The sequence below is a fragment of the Alligator sinensis genome, unplaced genomic scaffold, assembly GCF_000455745.1.
Source record: "Alligator sinensis unplaced genomic scaffold, ASM45574v1 scaffold642_1, whole genome shotgun sequence".
NCBI lineage: Eukaryota > Metazoa > Chordata > Crocodylia > Alligatoridae > Alligator > Alligator sinensis.
Window position 1 is genome coordinate 599,526 of NW_005842289.1, and position 19,734 is coordinate 619,259.

General features: G+C 49.6%; 1 protein-coding gene across 6 annotated transcripts in view; it reads right to left on the bottom strand.

Moving 5' to 3' along the window:
- PLEKHG4 (pleckstrin homology and RhoGEF domain containing G4) overlaps positions 1-19,734 on the bottom strand; it is a 195,833-nt gene that overhangs the window by 39,362 nt on the left and 136,737 nt on the right. For all 6 annotated transcript variants that reach the window (XM_025209442.1, XM_025209441.1, XM_025209440.1 and 3 more), the window contains one exon: positions 15,085-15,276. In XM_025209442.1, coding sequence (XP_025065227.1) covers positions 15,085-15,276 — 192 coding nt within the window. The remainder of the gene's footprint in view (positions 1-15,084; positions 15,277-19,734) is intronic.

Sequence of the window (19,734 nt, forward strand, 5' to 3'; positions counted from 1 at the left end):
GGCCAGCAGGGGGGGCGGTGGATCCCCCCCCCTGCCTGCCTCTGCCCCTGTCCCCCTTCCTGAAGCAGAAGCAGCAACGGCAGTGGCAGTCTGCACACAGATATGCCTTGACCTTATCTACACTAGAGCAACTAGGCACTAGAGCCAAACTAGACACTCAAAAATTATGTAACTGGCTAAAAAAGCAGAAGATTGGGCATGTCTACATGAGACACTTTATTCGAGATTAGTGCAAACTACTGCACAGTAAGCATTACCATTAACATGTGCAGATGCTTACTGCACAGTAATTTGCACTAATCCTCAGTAAACGCAGGTAGCAAATTTACTCGCGATTAGTTACTGCACAGTAACATGCTCCTCTGGCCCTGGGTTCTCTCTCCCCGCCCCCCCTCTCCTCCCCCTCCCCCAAGCATGCAGGGAGACATTGCAAAACTTTACTGCATAGTCTGTGCCCCTGCAGCTAGGCAGGCATGAGCCTCTCACATGCCGAGAAACACATTAATTCCAGCGGGGATGTCCTCTGCGGCTGCTGAGGGCAGGGACATATAGTGCAGACACAGGTAGCTCTCCAGGCAGCAGCAAAAGTTACGGGGCAGTGAAGGCTTGCCCACCACACTGTCAATCCTCAGGGCCCTGTGCCAGGTCCACAGATCTGCTTGGGGCACTATGGTCAGCAGCAGTAGCAGGGCATGGTGGGTCAGGCACCCCTTGGTCCATGGAAACATCTCCTCATATTGCGTATGGGACACTCTCAGCAGGGGCAAGCTCTGAGCCCACGTGATAGGGGGCTGATGCCGGGGTGCCTCCCCAGAGCTGCAATTGGCAGCAGCACAGGAAACAGGCTAGCCTCTGGCAGAAGGTTGGGGGAGTGGCTCTGGAGTTGCAGCAACGGGTGTTGCCAGGAGCCAGGCCTGTCCGGGTCTGGGAACAAGGCAGGAGAGGCAGGCTGCCTGCAGCCAGCACCCAATGGCCCACCTGCCTCTGTGGAGCAAGGGAGGATGGGGGACTCGACCTTTCACTGCCTAGGCCAGGGCCTTCCCAGCCATCTTACCATGGTCCCTGGGAACCCAAGCACCCAACTGGAGGCCAGGCACTGCATGGACTCCTTGGTACAAAGCATCTTATCTCAGAAATGTTGCAAGCTCTCACCAACAGCCTCTTTCTCCTGGCTCTGCAGGTCCTGCAGCTGCACATGGGGGAGATATACCAGTTGGTAGGCAGGATGCAGCCTCAGAGTTACTGCCAGACTCGGCTAGGGCCTTCTGAATGTGCTGGCTCCAGCAGTGCAGGACCCAGGACCACACCCAGCTGCTGGACCACCTGGCCATGCTGGCTGAGGGGCACCTGGTGGACTCGTGAACTTGGTGAGTGGAGAACATTGCTTTTGAGGAGATGCAGGACCAGCATGAGGAAGAGAGGGACCAGCAAAATGACCAGGCAAACCAGGAGTTCTGGGAGCGGCTCGTGGCTCTGGAGAAGTGGCACATTGAAGCCCTGGAGTGGCAGGCTGTTCTGGTGACTAGGGCAGTGGAGGCCACAAAGGATTGCTGGGTGCTGGACACCGTGCTGGCCCTGGCAGTCATCTTTGTGCCGCCTGTCACCCTGCCCCCGGCTGCAGACTCACCTGGCTTCTGGCAACCACCAACTGGCAAGCAGCAGGCCCCTCTGTGAGCCTGGGTGGAGTGCAGCACTGTCTCCACCAGCGAGGAGTCTCTGCCATGGCCTCTGCCCTGGGTCCCCTGCTACCTAGTCCACCTGCCTGGGCCCAGCCCCGCCACTTGCCCTGCCTCCGTGCAGCTGCAGAGTAGAACTGCCCACAGCTGGGCCAGCAACACATGCAGGCCCTGCTGATCTTGGCCACTGGCTGCAGGAGGGGAAGCCCCCTGCACCGGGAGAGCAGTCCCCACTGTCATCCCTGGGTGAGCCCCCTGCCCGTCAGCTTCGGCGAAGAGTATGCACCCACAGGGAAGCAGCCAGACACTGGGGTGCTAGGCACCTGCCCCTGAGCTCCACTCCTAGGCACCCCCACTCCATGGCCCCCCACCCTGGGAGGGCACACACACACCACTGTAAATAGTCTGCATGCAGAAGAGAGTGTTTTATTGGTGGTGGGTGGGGTGGGTGGTGGAGGGGCTCTGTTGGGAGGAGATGATGGGGAGCAGTTCTGTGAGGAGTGGGGAAGGAAGGGAAGAGGTCTGTTGTAAGGGAAGGAGCGGGGACAGGCTCTGGTGTAGATGGAGTTAGGGGGTGGGGTCTGTTTCTGTGGACAGGAATAAACTGCTTTTTTGAGACCAGCCTGCAGTGAGCATGGTGCTGGGGGGTGTGCACTGGGGCAGGGGTCCATGGGCAGCTGTCCAGGCATGCTACAGCAAGGAGTGCAGGAGGAGGTGGTTGTCCAGTGCCTCTCACAGCCAGTACCCTGGCCCCTGCTGTCAGGTGTGCAGCTCGCCCAGGGCCTTGGTGGGAGAGGCCTGCCATTGACGCTGTCACTGTCACCGCAGCTGGCAGGCTGTGATGATTGATGACCCAGGGTATGCTGGCCTTGGAGACCCTGAGAGTGCACCAGTGTCCCTTCAGGTGGCTGAAGGTACATTCCACCAGCGCATGGGTCTGGCTCAGGCACTGGTTGAAGTATGCCTGGAGGGGATCCAGCTGGCCGATGTAGGGTGGCATAAGCCAAGGGAGAAGCATCTAGGTGGGGTCCCCGATGAGAAGGGGCAGGAACACCACCACACCCAGCTGGATGTCTGGCACCCCCAGTGCAAAGTGCCCACTCTCCACCAAAGCTGGCAGAGCATAGCTGCAGAAAAAGCAGGTGTTATGAGTGCTTCCTGCCCAGCTAGCACTTACGTTTGTGAAGGCGCCACAGGGGTCAATGATGGCTTGGAGCATTATGGAGTAGAAGCCCTGCTGGCTGTAGTAGGAGTGGTTGCTGTGGGGCAGGCAGGTGGACAGGGATGTGGGTCCCATCCCAGGCACAGAACCCCACCACCTCTGCCAGGGTGTCATGTACCTGGAACATAGTGTGCCCCAGCATGGCCTGGAGGGCACCACACACCTCCAGGAAGACTCCCTGGTTGTGGCCTTGATCATATAGATTCCCACCCTTGCTAACATTGCTATATGGTACAACTTACTTTAAACATAAAGTACATTTGTTACAAAGTTAAAAAGCATAAAATATAAAAGGGTGAAATGCCATGGCACATACAACAAATAGAACAAATACTATGAGAGGGAGACATACCGATGCAGAATACTATTTTACACCCATAAAAGCACCTACAAAATATGTTTTTATTACAAGTATACCTTAACTTTGTAACAAACATACTTTAATGTTTAAAAGTAAGTTGTACCATATAACAACGTTAGCAAGGGCAGGAATTGAACCACTACCTCCCTGTATTGGTCTCTGAGTGAATCACGATTGACTGCATAACACAGTAGCTAGCTACAACTAATGAGTTAATGAGCAAGGATTAACACCTAGGAAACCACATGCTAAGGACAGAAAAGAATCAATACAGAGCCAGGAACTCCTTGAAACTTCACTGTTAAAGGTACAGAATCCCCGGTTTGAACTAATGAACGCTGGAGACCAACTCTTGGGACTGAATACCTTCCGATCAACCGCTCTCAGCGCCCTATTCATCACAGCAGTGAATTAATCAAAATTCATCAACGGACTCCCAAGACTGCATGTACTCATGGATGTGACCCCTGGGGCTGACAGCTGCCATCCAGCAGCCACCAAGGGGGACATCCCAGGAGGTCAACAACCCCTGGATTGGGTAAGCCGGAGAATTGCGGAGTCACCAAAGTCTACCAGAGAGGGATAAAAGGCAGCAAGGAATGACCCCCAATGGTGCCCTCTTTGATCTGACCAGCACCTTGCCTGTCCAGCTAGAAGGACCAGCTGGCGACCCCCTTCTGAAGCAATGTCGCACTGAAAGAAGCCTCGACTGGCCATTGACAGTGGACTCCAACACTTGGGGATAGGTATATCTTCACATTGGTGCTTAGTATTCATAGCTACCTACTGTGAGCGTGTGTGCACGCGCATGAATGTGTGTGTGTTTGAGGGGATCAATCCCAAGGTTTATGATCTGGCTTTTGCATCCATCTAAGAAACTAGAATTTTATGATGATCCTGAGAGTTGGTTCTTTGTAGCCAACATTGTGGCCACAGCAGGGCCTAGCAGGCCTGCAGTTTTCACCCCCCCTCTGCCCCAAGACAGACACAATTGGACAAGCACCCATGACACGAGTTTTGCCTGTCAGCAGCTAGAGGTGCAGGGCCCCGGAACCCCTGCACCCATCTCCTGGACAGCTGGCAGACTTCATGGCCTCAGCAGGGGCTAGATTGCCAGCAGATTTCACCCTTCTGCGCCTTGACACACACAGTGTCACACATGTCATGAGTTTTGTTTGTCTGCAGCTTGAGGTACAGTTCTCCCCAAACCCCTACACCTATCTCCTTGAAACTCGGCAGGCTTTTGGCTTCAGCAGGGGCTAGCATGGCTGCAGTTTTGACCCCACAGTGGCTTAACATATACACGTGACATGAGTTTTGCTTTCAAGACTTTGGGGTGCCGTTTCTCCAAACCCCCTGCACCTATCTCCTTGAAACACGGTAGGCTTCATGCCCTTAGAAGGAGATACCATTCCTGCAAGTTCCATCTAAATCAGGCCAAAAATGACAAAGTTATAGGCTGTTTCAACCTTCCCCATTATAGCCTATGGACGAAACTTCGAAAGAGTGAAACGTTTCGACTTGCCTCGTTTTGTTTCGAGGCTGTTTCGATTATATCTGTTTTGTTTTAATTTTGCTTTTTCAACCTCGAAACGAGTCAAAACAGCATCAAAACAAAACTGGCGGCGAAATTTGTTTTCCTCCTGTTCCCTATGTAGGGATGGCTAAAATAGCAGAGGTTGGGCATGGCCAGCCTGAGCAGGGCGATGGCTAGCAAGATGTCTGTGGGGAGAAGCGGCCACACAGCGGTGGCCTGCCACTCCAGGTGCAGGTGGAGCTTCTCCAGGAGGTCCTGGAAGGTCATCCAGAACATCTCCAACCACTGCTCATTGTCCCATGTGGTCTGGACAACATGCAGCCACCAGTCCTGGCTGGCCAGGCGTGCGGGGGCTGCCAAAGCCCAGAATGCCCTGGGCCAGATGGCAGTTACTGTGGTGGGCCAGCAGGGCCAGCAGCGGGGTAAGCAGGAGCTCAGGGCGCTGGAGAGCTGGGGGTGGGGGGTAAGGGTGGGGTGTGAAGTAGCTATGGTGCAGGGAGCAGAGGCTATGGTGACAGAGTCTCCGTGTGCTGCCATTACGGTCTGCACACTGCTCCTGACCAGAAAAGCGGCTGGTCAGGGAGCAGCATGTGGGGCTACCTTTTGAAGATGGCTGGAGCCTCCAGCTCCCCCTGGTGGCAGCAAGGGCCCAGGGCAGGGCTGCAGGGAGTGGGAGCTGACTGCTGCTAGGAGCAGCAAGTCTGCTCCCACATCCCAAATCAGTTTATTCTAGAGTAATTTACTCTAGAGGAACCTGACCCCAGAGTATCTGCATGTGTAGATGAGCCCATTCTTTTTCCATTTTTCTTCAATAATACATCTTGCCTTCGGGCTCCTGAGGTTTGGGGGTAGGAGGGGAGTGGGAGGGAGGCATGCATCAAGCTTTTTGCCACAGCCAGGTCTACAGAATGTACTGTTTTAATGAAAATTGAGATTGGCATGTGATTGCCTGGCTCCAGAAACCAGGAATCTAAGAAAAATACTAAACTTTGAGGTGAATGATAAAATCACAGAGTTGGCAACACTGCATGGCAAAGATGAATCACCTCCTCGAGTAGAACCATTCAAACAACCTGCTTACTTCCCTATGCTTCTTCCCTCTTCCGTCTATAAGCATCTGAAAATGACCTCAGAGTTAGTACTATTCACGCACCACCACCACCACATAACAGAACATAAAAGTGATAGACAAAGAACGGATGCAATAAGATTACAACAAATTTCCCCCTAACTTGTGTGCAAAGTAGATTTTAATTAGATTCTCCATCTAATGCTTTAAGTGATTCCCCTCCCTCACTACGCACTAAAATGAAGACAATGGGGACATATTTTTTTTCTTACCCTGGGTTCCTGTGGTTTACCTGTAACATGCAGAGCCATGCCTGGTCTGCTTTATTAATTAACTAAGGATTTGTTGGGGTCTGTCTGAATCATATGGGTTAAAGACAGGTGCCTAAAAGGCAGAAAAGAGTGCTTTTGCCTTGGGATGTATGGTGTGATCTCTGATTAGAGTGAGACTGGGCACAGAAAAGGTTTGTCAGTCCTATCAACTGCATGTTCCTTGTAAGCCTGGAAACAGGCCTGCCAGTTTGAGAGCAAGCTAAACATGCTAATGGAGTTCCTTTATGATCCCAACTCCCTTGGGGTAGCCAGGGGAATGTGGTCAGACAGCAGGGATGTGGGCTTTTACCAGGTCAGTCCAGTCCATATGTCTAGGCCTTTGATATGCAGATTGGAGCCATTGTGAGTTACAGCCCTGCTGTCTATGAGCTGGGGTAGGGGGAGGGTGGAGCTCCGTGTCCAGATTGCCTAAATAGATTTTTAAAATTCCCATGAAGTGGCTAACTGAAGTTTCAATCTCTGCAGGTGATTATCAGATGCCAGCAGGTGAGCACTCTTGCGAGTAAAGGGCTCAGTGGGCACTTATACACGTGCTCCAGTAGTCGGGGGTTGGAGGGTAGCACTTTAATTAGAGCTGCTCTAATTGAAGCACCCGGAGCATCACATGTACAGTATCTGTGTCCCCGTGCTGAAAAATGGTGGTGGGGGCTCTTTAACTAAAGCTCGTGGAATGAGCTTTAGTTAAAGCACCCCTGCCACCATTTTCAAGCCTAGGGATACTGATGCACATGATGCTGGAGTCTGCTAGAGCATGATAATTACTGATTAATCAAGTCTGTTTGGTTACAGATTAATCGAGTCTGCTCCGACATGCTGTAATTACAGTGCATCGGAGCAGCCTCCCCGTATGTGTATAGGCACCAAGGCCTGTTCTGTTCCCACTGCAAAACCCCTTGGTCCTGCGAGGCTGGACAGCAGGGGAGGCTGTCAATAGCTGCAAACTTATATCCTGGGATAGGTTTCTTGAGAGCAGAGCTGACCAATCCCTTAGACCCAGAAAAAGGAGAAACTGCTTTGGGACCATCAGGGAGCTAGCTGCAAAAGTCTTGATCACCTGCACATTTAGGTGCTACTTTCCTCAGGAAGCCATTCAGTCCCTGATTGTCACAGGGACACCAATATACATATTAGGTGATGATAGAGGGAACACAGGAATATCTGCATTGAGGGTCTCTGGTGATCTGAATGTCCTGGAGTGGGACCATCTGCAGGGATGGGGGCAGCTGGAATCCTCTGTGATGTATCAAGGGTGAGTATAAAACTGGATTAATGTGAATAAGAGAATACAGGAACTTGCCTTGAAATGTAAGAATGGTCAAATGGGAGGAGAAAGGGAGCATCCTGGCTCCTATGAGAGAAACAGCATGCTGGCTGTGCCCTGTTTTCTGTGTAGACTTCATCACACCCTCCTCTCCCTATCAATCTCCTGCTGCAGGGCAGCTGAGTATCTGGGGGTGTGAGAGGCATTAACAAAGCAAAGAGAAGATTCAGTTTGCCCTGGGAGGGACTCAACAAGGACAAGAAGGCAAACCAAAGTCTTTGCTGAAAGGCAGGAGGCAGGGAGAGAGGAGAGCAGTAGCTGCAGGCAGGCTGGGATCACAGTTTTACCATCAAATGTAGGTCACAGGAATTGTCTGCATTCATTGTGTTGTACCGGAAGTACCAGAGAGTGCATTTTTCTAGGTGTGGCATCTGGCTGACAGTAGGTCAGTGCACTTGATAGATATAAACTGCTGCTAGACTCATACCTGAGCGTGTAACACAAGAAAAACACATGTTTTCCTTCTATTCTCTTATCCTAGAAGCATTTGCAGTAGCATATTACAAAAAGACTTGTTTCCTTCAGGGTAGCAGTTCAGAAACGCAGCTCCTAACAAAACTCCTGAAGGAAAAAGTCTGGAAGCTGAGGAATCTAACAGTGAATTCTTAGAAGATTAACACAACAGAAATCTCTGGATGAGGTGCAGCATGTTAGTTTTAATCTGTCAAATCCTATTTGACAGTCATTACATTGAGAAAAGTCTAGGAATTATACAATGTCTGCTTTTGAAACTTGGGGGCAAAGGAGACAAGGAGGCTAAAGCCTTTAGACAGGAACAGCAAACATCGGAAAAGGTTTACTGGTCTTATAAAAGAACTTCTCCAGCAAGAACTGGAGGAAAAGGAGTTGCACACACGAGCTGAGAATTCTCATTCAATGGACTGACCTTCCAAATCCAGACCTGTTCTTCAGTCCTGAGTGTGACAGTGACTGACATCAGTAAATTGCTCTGAGCAGACACCTTTGGAAGGTACATGATTTTATAATGAACCCCAGACCATAAGTGAGGGAGAGGAGAAGCAAAAAGGAGGATAAGAAACCACAGGCTGTTGTGTAGGGTGCTGTCTGGCTGAGGTAACTCCTTCTAGATGGGTTCTGTAGACTGCTGGACTGGATGTGTTACAGAGACCACTTGCCTCAGGCTCAGCTGATCTTCTCTCCCTCCTTATCCTGAGTAAATATTAATAGTAATGGAAGCTTTTGAGTCTTAAACTGTTATTTCAGAATTTCTTGTGGAGCACTCCAATGAGAAAAAAACATCCCTGCCATCGCAGGAGAGAGAAGGGAGAGTGCTGCATGTTAGACTTACTCTTGGAGCCTTGGTTATGATTTGTGGCCTTTGACCAAAGCCTAGGTAGTAAGACCGTATCATTAAATTGGAAATAGCACGGTACCAGCACGGCTTGAACAATCGTACCAGTCAAGCTGTCTCACCCTATACACTGTCACAACCAATAACACAAATCCACGCAGCATCAAGGAACAGGTACACCCAGAGCAACATAAGGTTTCATGCCAAGGATCTCCCAAGCACAAAGTGTTGCTAGGGTTACACCAGAGTGCAAGCCTCTTTCAGCATTATCAATAAAGGGAGCCTTAGACTTCCATGACAGAAGATGTGGGCTATCACCTCTGCATTAAAGATGGACACAAGCACAAACATGCACACTCTCTCCACTGGATTCTCTCCGAGTGCACAAAAGAGCGCACACACAAGAAGCACTCCCATGATTTATGCTGAACACATACAAATGCATGCAAGCTACTGACTGACATACCTTCTACACACTGTTTTAAAACAACTGCAATTCAGTTAGCCTCTTAGTTTGAATGCTGGATCCTTGGTACTTACAACATCATTTTCTTGAGTCTGTTTGCTGTTGAAATCGGGGGGGGGGATGCATTTGATTCAAGTGGTAAGTACATGAAAGTTTGTAGAGAACTGTTCCTGAAAGCAGGGGCTGGTCCACAGGCAGCTGAGAGCTGATGTCAGACAGGGCCCCCAGCCTCCTTTCAACCCACAGAAGGAGGGATTTTGCCCACAGGACAGAATGTATGGACATTAGCATGCATACAGCAGCAGGACAATGGGAAGGGATAGGGCGGAGCTGCCATACCAACTGCAGGCCAGCTGTCCCTCACCCAGAGGGACAGGCGCCTCCTTCCCTTGCTAAAGTCTTTTTTCCTGAGTCACAAAGAGTTGTGAAATGTTCGGCATCCAAGGCATGAGAAAGCAGGCCAAGGATTGATCCATGTGCAAGAGAACAGAGGGGTTGCCATATGCCTGTCACTGAGAGGGGGCTACTCCCAGACCCACCAAAGGGATGCAGCTAAGGAGAGGGTTACCAGATCAGGAGAATGCGGGGAGAGGGAGAGCCAAGGAAAAGAGAAGCCAAGGAACTGTGGGGGAGCTCTCCAGACATGGTGAAGAGGTGTGGGAAGTTGTGCTCATACGAGGATGAGACTGCAGATGGCTTGGAGGGCTTGGGGTTTCCTCACAGAAGAGAGAACCCTGGTGGGGCAGAGGAGAGGAGTAGGCAGATGACCAAGAGACTCCCACTGAGAGGGCAGGGGGACTCTGTAGGGCAAAGCCAAAGTGGTTGCATGCTCTCTCCTCCCCTGCCACCATCTCCCAAGAAAATCCCTTGCACTCTTCCCCCGTCAGGGCAGCATGTTTCTAAATCCCTCATCACTGTCTGCAATCTCAAACTTCCTATGTAATGCACATCCTTGGGAGTGCTGCTCCAGGGGAAGCAAAGACAGTGCTCCCCATGGAAAATGGCTTCCAATCGTCGGCTGGGGCAACACCCTGAATCTTCAGCAAGGCACAAATGAGCCACAACCTTGCACAATCCCCTTGCATGCAAGAGGAAGCCTCTGCTTCGAGCCTTGGAATTGTGGGCAGCTCAAACTCTCGCGCAGGGATCCTCCCAGTGCACAGGGAAGGTTCCTTTTCCTAGTAAATCCAAGATAATGGATTGTTTGAGAAGCTCCAGGCAGAGACCAGGGGGAAGCAAAGACAACTGGTGAAATTATTTTACTCAGGGACATAAGTCTAAAAGAAAAACATTAAATGGCTAATAAGAGAGCAAGTGAGACTTAAGTAGCCTGCAGGCATTTTGGTTCTGAGATGACTCCCATCTCTGCACCACCCTGGGCCATGAGAGGCAGTAGGAGAGGAAGAGGGTAGCCAGAAGGCCCAACATGGTCATTATCTCATCAGAACAAAGTGAGCCCCAGGGCTTTATATCAGGAGTTGGCAAATATGGCCCACAGAGCCTTTGGATCCTGCTCACAGAGCTGTGGTTTTTATGGTATCTGGCAATGGGAGGGCTCCCTCTGTGCTGTGTCACTCAGCTGCCTGGGACTCCAGTGGAGGAGACTTTCTCTATAGCACCCTTCAGCTGAGCAGTGGAGAAAAGCAGCAGCTAGAACCTACTGCCCACCTACCTCTGACCTGAGCTGGGTCATTCCCAGCTGCCTGCTGGAAAATGCCATCAACTCCCTGTTTTATATTCTCACATATGTTTTTATTTTCCTGGCCTCAAGCAGTGTGGTGCTAAGTCCCCTTACCACAGCCTGGAAGCAGAATACTCAAAGGATGGAAGTCAGCTGAGGTTCAATTTCAGAGGAGACAGCAGTCTCTCAACATAGCTAGGCTGGGTTTGTAGAAGTGGAAAGCAATGCTGTTCTCTTTCCCCTTCTGCAGGGGCAAGGCAAGCAACCCCTCATCCACCCACCCTCCCACTCAGCTCTACCACTGCCCCACCTCTGTCAGGCACCAAGGACTCCTGCCATAAAAGAAACAGAGGCAAGTGTGGAAACATTCAACTTGGCATTGTCTGCATCCTCTGGGAACGGGAAGAATCCAGCCAGACTAGTGTGCAAGTTTCCTGTGGTCTGGCCAGCTCGGGCTGCCTCACTACATAGAGCTTTTCTTCAACTGCTTCTTCTTGGCCTTTAGGAAACCCTGCAGATAATTCCTATTTGCCTCCTATTTTTCACTCACCCAGACTGTGTCTTGGAAACACTGAATGCTGAACTGCTTATCTCTCTCCTCCTGCTCCACTCTAATTACAATCTATAGCAGCTTCTAAAGGACAGGTTTGTAGGAGCTTGCTTCCTGCCTGTCTCACATCCTGCACCCACTGCTCCAAATACTACAAGGCTCAGGGATCCCTTCCCATAAGCATAGCAGTGAACAGCTTTCTAGAATTCAGCTTAGCCTTTGGCAGAAAATATGTACATGGACCACTCCTATGATTTCTGTGGAATAACCTGGGCTACGTTCCTGCATAAGAAATTTACAGAGACATGGCAGCAGGGCTTCCATCCAAAGCACCCTCACCACCCTCCGGTGGCCCATGAGATCTGGCACATCAGAAACTCTGCTGGAGGAGGATGACCATTGACCTTGCTGAACTTGAACTTCTCCATCCAGCCTCTGGCTTATCAGGAGGGACTGTTAGGTTCAGGAAACTCCCAACTAAAGGTCATTATGTGAAGACAGAAAGGACCAGCCACAGAAAGGAATACATTAATTTAAGCAGAACTTTGCTCTTCCCTTCTCACCACAGACCATGCTGCCACCTTGGTTTTTTAAAGACAGAATGCATTTTGAGAAGGGGAGCTAACCTAATTGTCACCTGAAACTTTCAAGCTGCTCAAATAAGGTTTGCTAATGAGTCTGCACATCCTGCAAGTTAAAGGTCCAGCCATACCAAATTACCTAAAATAGCAGCATATTTTATGTACTACTCCTTTATAAACGCAACAAGATATAGATATCATTTACTGATCCACTGAAACCAGTGAGATCAAACATTTGCTCTCTACTTAGCTAGGCTACTTTTCCTTGTAGCCAGCCTTTCACTCTTGCAACCCGTCATACACCATGCAAAAGACTCAGCTGCAGGGGATTTTTCTGTGAAGAAGGACTACACTTCTTGCAATGAAAGCTAACTGGCTTGCTTTAAAGGGCTAAACAATTTTTTTAAAGAAACTTACAAATGGCCTCCTAATAATCACCATGAGAAGGAAACAAAACGAGGAGGACAGACTGGGAACATCTATATGTGTGCTCTAATGTGCAGTAGCTTCTTTTACCATGCATTGTGTCACATTAAAAAACTGCAGTCATGCTAATGCGCAGTAAAATAGCCTACTGAGCATTAGACATCACTTAAAAGCCATGCACATTTATTACTGTGCACTGAGGCAGCCTAATGTGCATTTCTTTAGTATCTCATATTGGAGGTACTAAATTTAATGCACATTAGAAAAAGCACCTTAATGCATGTGTAGACATGCCCATTGTGTTCTAGGCCAGGGGTAGCCATATTGGGGAGGGAGCAGGAAACAGTGGCAAATAGGTCAGGGAGCAGAATGCAGAACAACAGATTGGGTAGGGAATGGGAGTGGTATTCGGCAGGGGGCAGGGCAACCTTGTGCCACACCTGTCAAAAAGTTTGGCCCCTCTGCTTTTTTAGGCGACTAAAACTGACAGAGGCTCTGAAAACCATGCTGCTGCATGTCAGATTGTATTTAACTGCTATGCAGCTGGTTAGTACCTTTGAGACCCTTGAGACCAATGACCACCATTGAGGTTTCTTTTGTTTTCCAATCTAAAAAAGGCCAGAACTGCTGTCCAGTTTTACAGCTCAGGACCTGGACACATGGCCATTTTACATCATTGTGATTTATATCTGTTTTGCATACTGATACAAATGACACTTGGGTTTGGTATGGACAGTAGAACAGCTCTGTTGAGGTGACCATATACTATAAGTTGCTATTACAGTACTTGTGTGAACAAGTGGGTGAACAGCTATTTGCCTGAGCAAATAGCTACTGTGGGATAATTTCTATACAGCCCCACCTCCAACAGCATAATTTATGCCACTGCCATTCTACCCTGATTTTTCCTTGGGTAATTCTACATTAGATATGAGTAAGTTACACCAGCGTCAGCTATACATTTGTCTGCTCCTTTTTCATGTCAATTTAAAGACCAGATGCAACCATGGAAACATGTTGTATACCCAGGGCTTTACTTGCAGGCTGGGCTTGGGGTGTTTACTGCCTGTGTTAAGAGAAGGAGAGATAATGCAGTAATTACAGGGCAGTATGCAGTGGGGGCAGGAGATGAGAGCTACTGCTAGTTGTACTACAGATTTCCTGTGACACTGGACCTACCTCTCTGCCCCAGTTTGCCCAGCTGGTGAAAGCAATCTGTATTTACAGGGCTACATTGGTTGTAAAGTGTTCTATAGTATTATTGCTAGAGCAGCCATCTAACTCCTCTTTTCAGTCATCAGCTGAAGTAATGAGATATTTAAAAGATCTCTCCACAATATTAACATAATATTTTGCTCCTGGTGAGAGCATGGAACTTGCGCTGGAAACCATGGGAATTGTTTGTGTGCAGCAAAGAGCAATCTGTAGATTGGACTCTGGAGACAAGCTAAAGCAGATGTGAAGAGTGCCAGAGAACTCACCTACCCCCCCTGCTGCACAGCACTGTTCTGTGTACTTCCTCTAGGCTCCTCCCTCCCAGATGATGGTTTTTGATGTTTCCACATTCAGCTGAATTCCCCCTCCCCACTCTGAACACCTCTGGCTGACAAGGCAAGACGGAGAGACAGTATCCAAGTAGCACCTGCATCTGGTAAAGCTTAGCACTGAGTGTCTTATTTTTTCTGGAATCCATACCCAATGTTTGTGCAAATGTGGAATAAATGCAACACGGCTCATTGGCCCTTTGCACTTGCCAAAGTTAGATTTTAAAATGCACTTGGAAAATCCTGCTGTTTATTCATCTGTGGCCTCAGAAACTAAACTGCAACAGCCCCCCATTCCTCTCCATACAGTAGCAGGCAGACCAAAAGGGCATGTCTGCTTTAAACATGAGAATTCTGGACCCGCAGGGCTCCCAAACAAAATAGGTCCAGCCTTATACACATCTGCATTTCTTCCTTTTTCGTTATTTGGTCCTGCATGCTTCCTATGGGCCTCACCACCCAGCAGAAAGCTCTGCTGCTCTCTTGCCTGTCTTGCTTCTTTGAATGGACTAGCAAAGAAGAGACTTGCACAGAACAGAGAATGGGCTCTGTTCATGGCTGGATATAGACAGCCTGCTTCTGACATAACACCACATAGTACTGTCCACAGCCTAAAGTACATAGTGTTTTCAGCATAAGCAATGGCCAGGCCCCACCACCAGTGATTGGTGCTGTAACACTGGACGCAAAGAACTGATATCTGGTTCCTAAGTCTCCAGGCAGGCCTCTCAGAGACACTTATGTTCCAACAAGGAATTGTGGCAGACCATATGGATAAGCCCATTCCCCATTCTTTACCCCATTCCATACTAGAAATGGCCTTTTCATGGATAGACATACTTTCCTCCAGGTACCAAAATAAAAAAAAATGACAGATATTGGGCTAAAAGGGACTTCCCCCATAGGGTCACTGAGTCCAGTCCAGGTCAGTTCTGCACCACCACCCCTGCTCCCCATAGCACCCCCAGCTCCTCCTGGAAGGCTGTTCCAACATTTCACTCCTTACCTTGTCAAAGAATTCATACAGCCTGACTGTCTCGCTAATCCGACTCCTGCTTTCATCCAGGTGGGTGCAGAATTCCTCCAATTGATTTCTATATGCTTGCAGCTTAACCCCATAAATGTGAAGGTCTGCAGAGGAAAAGTCTTCCCACCTGTTCAATTTCTTCAGCACTTCCTGCCCCCTTCTACAACATTCCTGAAAGCAAAAAAGCGAAATTATAGGTTACGGTGGTGCAGTGGAGACCTGCAAACAGATACCCTGAGCAGCACTCCAAAGTGTCTGGCAATGGTTCTGGCTAACTAGATTGGATCTTAACTCTAGCATGCTACGGAATTCACAAAATGGTGCCCCTCTTGCATAATCATCATTACAAGGAACCACTACATTGTGAGAGTCAGGTTAGATACAGGGAGTTTGTAGCCTTAGCATCAAAGGACCTATACGATAAGACAAAAAGCTACTTAGGATCAAAGAAAATGAACTATTTTGAGAATCTGAAGTGAGATCCAAGGGCCCATCACGAGGTTGGAGTATATTTTAAACAATCCTTGATCCAGGCTGGGCTCTCATGAGGAGATATGTGACTTCCCAACTCAGCTAGGGGTAGGTGGTCTGGAACTAGGGGCTTTTAGGTGGATTTACCCACAGAGGAAGTGATGGACTAAGCCATGTTTATTTGGCTGCCATGGTTCCCCTGGTTTACCTCTGGCAGGTTAGGGTGTTAGGTCTGTGTTGTGTCGGAGTTGACAATAGTCTTATGTAGTTTAAATTATGGTTTGTATAGCATGGTTGGGATAGGGGTGATCTTGCCAAACACAGGGGGTTGGACTACATGACTTCTGGAGGTTCCTTCCAACCCTACTTCTTGATGATTCTATGATTTCACATCCCTGCTAAGCACAGGTCATTGCTGACCCACCTTGGCCACTTGATCCACCTCTGCCAGTTAAGGAGAGCAGAGGAATCAGAGGGGTGTTAAGCATACACCTCAGCACAGCCACTAGGCTCTTTTTGGACATGTGCTCGGGGTCCTCCATCTAATTGCCAGATTCAGGTATGGGTGGAATCTGAGTGAGTGGAAGGGTCTTGTTTCTTGGCAGTGGTTCTGGTTTGGCAGGGAGGCAGTTTTTAATATGGTTTTAAAACAGTATTGGGAAGGTGTTTCATGTTTGTGCTGAGTATGGAAAAAGCCACAGCAGGGGAAGAGAAAAGGACAGGCATCATTGGCAGTATTGAACAGAATATGATAAGAGACAAAGTTTCATAGTTTCATAGTAGGTAGGGTCAGAAGGGACCTGAGCAGATCATCAAGTCCGACCCCCTGCCATGGCAGGAAAAAGTACTGGGGTCAAACAACCCCAGCAAGGTGTTCGTCTAACCTCCTCTTAAAGACCCCCAGGGTAGGAGCCAGCACCACTTCGCTGTAAATGAGAAAGAGGTATACGGACTGTGGAAACAGGGGGTTGCTACCAAGGAGGAGTATACCTCCCTGGCTTGCACTTGCAGGGAATCAGTTAGAAAGGCCAAAGCAGGATTAAAACTTAGGCTGGCGACAAAAAGTAAAGACAATAAAAAGTCCTTCTTCAGATATATAGGGAGCAAAAGGAAGGCGCAGGGTAGCATAGGACCCCTACAGGACAAACCAGGGCAAATTGAGGGGGGACAAAGCTGAGCTCTTCAATGAGTTCTTTTCATCTGTATTCCTAGACACGGACCAAGACAAATCTCCGAATTGGATCATACATAGACACAGGAGGGACACCAGCCCACCAACTGTTAGCACAGACATAGTGAAGGGGCACTTGGAGGGGCTGAATGTGTACAAATCAGCAGGCCCAGATGAACTTCATCCAAGGGTGCTGAAGGAATTGGCCAGTGTCATAGCAGGGCTGCTGGCATGGCTGTTCGAGCACTCATGGTGCTCCAGTCAGGTCCCAGAGGACTGGAAAAGGGCCAATATAGTCCCTATTTTCAAGAAGGGGAGGAGGAAGGAACCCAGAAATTATAGGCCAGTTAGTCTCACCTCTATCCTTGGGAAAACTGGAAAAAATCATTAAGGAACGCATCTGTGGGAGCCCAGCAGGGGAAAGAATGATAAAAGAAAATCAGCACAGGTTCACTGTAGGTAGATCCTTCCTGACTAACCTTGTTTCTTTTTCTGACCAGGTCACAAAATGCTTAGACACAGGAGCCGAAGTAGATGTCATTTACCTAGACTTTAAGAAAGCTTTTGATACGGTATTGCATTCTGTTCTCATAAATAAACTGACAGGCTATGATGCAGATGATTACATGGTCAGGTGGGTTGCAAATTGGCTTGGGGGTCGCACCCAGAGAGAGGTGGCGGACAAGTCAATATCGACCTGGAAAGATGCGGGCAGTGGAGTTCCGCAAGGTTCGGTCCCTGGCTATTCAATGTCTTCATCAGTGACTTGGATGAGGGCGTGGAAAGCACCCTGTCCAAATTCGCAGATGATACCAAATTATGAGGCAAAGTTAACACACCAGAGGGTAGGGAACAGATCCAAGTGGATCTGGACAGGTTGGAAAAACAGGCAGAATGAAATAGGATGCAGTTCAACAAGGACAAATGCAAAGTGCTGCACCTGGACAAAAAGAACCGCCAACACACTTACAGGTTGGGGGATGACCTTCTCAGCAGCACAGCAGCAGAAAGGGATCTTAAAGTCATAGTTGACTCCAAGATGAACATGAATCGTCAATGTGACAAAGTGATCAACAAGGGTAACCGCACTTTATCATGCATTAGCAGATGCATAATGAACAGGTCCAGGGAGGTGATGCTTCCCCTCTATGCAGCACTGGTCAGGCTGCAGTTGGACTACTGCATCCAGTTTTGGGCACCGCACTTCAAGAGGGATGTGGAGAATTTTGAGAAGGTTCAGAGGAGGGCCACTTGTACAGTCAGAGGCTTGCAGGCAAGGCCTTACAAGGAGAGACTGAGGGACTTGGATCTCTTCAGCCTTTGCATGAGAAGGCTGAGAGGTGATCTTGTGGCTACCTATAAATTAATCAGGGGAGGGTAGCATGGAATAGGAGATGCTTTATTTACTAGGGCACCCCCTGGAGTAACTAGGAGGTTCAGAGGAGGGCCACTTGTACAGTCAGAGGCTTGCAGGCAAGGCCTTACAAGGAGAGACTGAGGGACTTGGATCTCTTCAGCCTTTGCATGAGAAGGCTGAGAGGTGATCTTGTGGCTACCTATAAATTAATCAGGGGAGGGTAGCATGGAATAGGAGATGCTTTATTTACTAGGGCACCCCCTGGAGTAACTAGGAACAATGGCCACAAATTGTCAGAGAGCAGATTTAGGCTGGAAGTTAGAAAGAACTTCTTCGAAGTTAGGGTTGCCAGAACCTGGAATGGGCTTCCAAGGGAGGTGCTCTCCCCTACCCTGGGGGTCTTCAAGAGGAGACTGGACAAGCACTTGGCTGGGGCTGTCTGACCCCAGTGCTTTTTCCTGCTCAGGGCAGGAGGTCAGACTTGATGACCTATTGAGGTCCCTTCCGACCCTAACATCCATGAGTCTATGAATCTCTGGAGCATTTCTCCATAAGCAGAGAAAGCTCAAAAGGCACTCCCAGGGTTACAGAGGCCCAATTCTGCGTGGGAATTCCCAGGGTGCACCAAGCTCCTCAAGCACCACAGAAATACATTCTCCATTGTCCCACAGAATTAACAGGTGGGGCAATGGGCGATGTGTCTTGCCCAGTGAGGTAGATCAGCCATGCCAGGACACATTATAGAGAATCATAGAGAAGTAGGGCTGGAAGAGATGTTGGGAGGTCATGTAGTCCAACACCCTGATGAGGCAGGATCATCCCTAGCTAAACCAAATCCTGGCATGGCTGATCTGTTTTACTTGGCAACATCCATTTCTAGGGGTGCACCGATAGAGATTTTTGGGGCTGATACTGATAGCCAATATTTAAGGAGGCATATTGGCCAATAGCAATCTGATTTCCGATACAGCTGCCTCCAGCTGGTAAGCCCATGTGGTGGAAGGGAAGGAGGGAGGGAAGGGGCATGGGTGGGGGCAGATCAACGCCCCCCGCGGTGAGGGAGGGGGGAGGGGCAAGGGCAGGAGGTGCCCAGGCAGGGCAGATGGGGGCCAGAGCTGCAGTTTGTTGTGGGGGAGGCGGCTCCCACCGTTGCTTGCACCCCGGGAGGACACGGGGCAGACGTGTGCCCCCAGATCTGCATGGGGCAGAGTGGGCGGGCTGCTGCCGGGGCTGCGCGGGGCTCTTCTCGGCAGGGGCTCGGCTCAGAGCGGGTGCTGGCAGCACTGCAAGGATGCTGCATCCACCCCAAATTTCACCGCTGCTCCACTTCCAATGCCGCCACCACTAGCCAACCAGCGCAGCCCCAGCTCAATGCCCTGCCTCCACCCACACGCCGGAAAAAGCCAGGGCTATGCCAGGTAGTTGGAGATGGCGATGCTGGGAGCAGAGCAGTGGTGAAATTTGGAGTGGATGCAGCATCCTCCCAGCACCGCTGGCGCCCACTCCAAGCCCAGTCCCTGCTAAGAAGAGCCCCACACAGCCCCAGCTGCAGCCCACCCCGCACAGGAGGGCACACCGCATCCAGGGGGCACATCCTCCGCACCCCCCATGCCCTCCTGGGGTGCAAGCA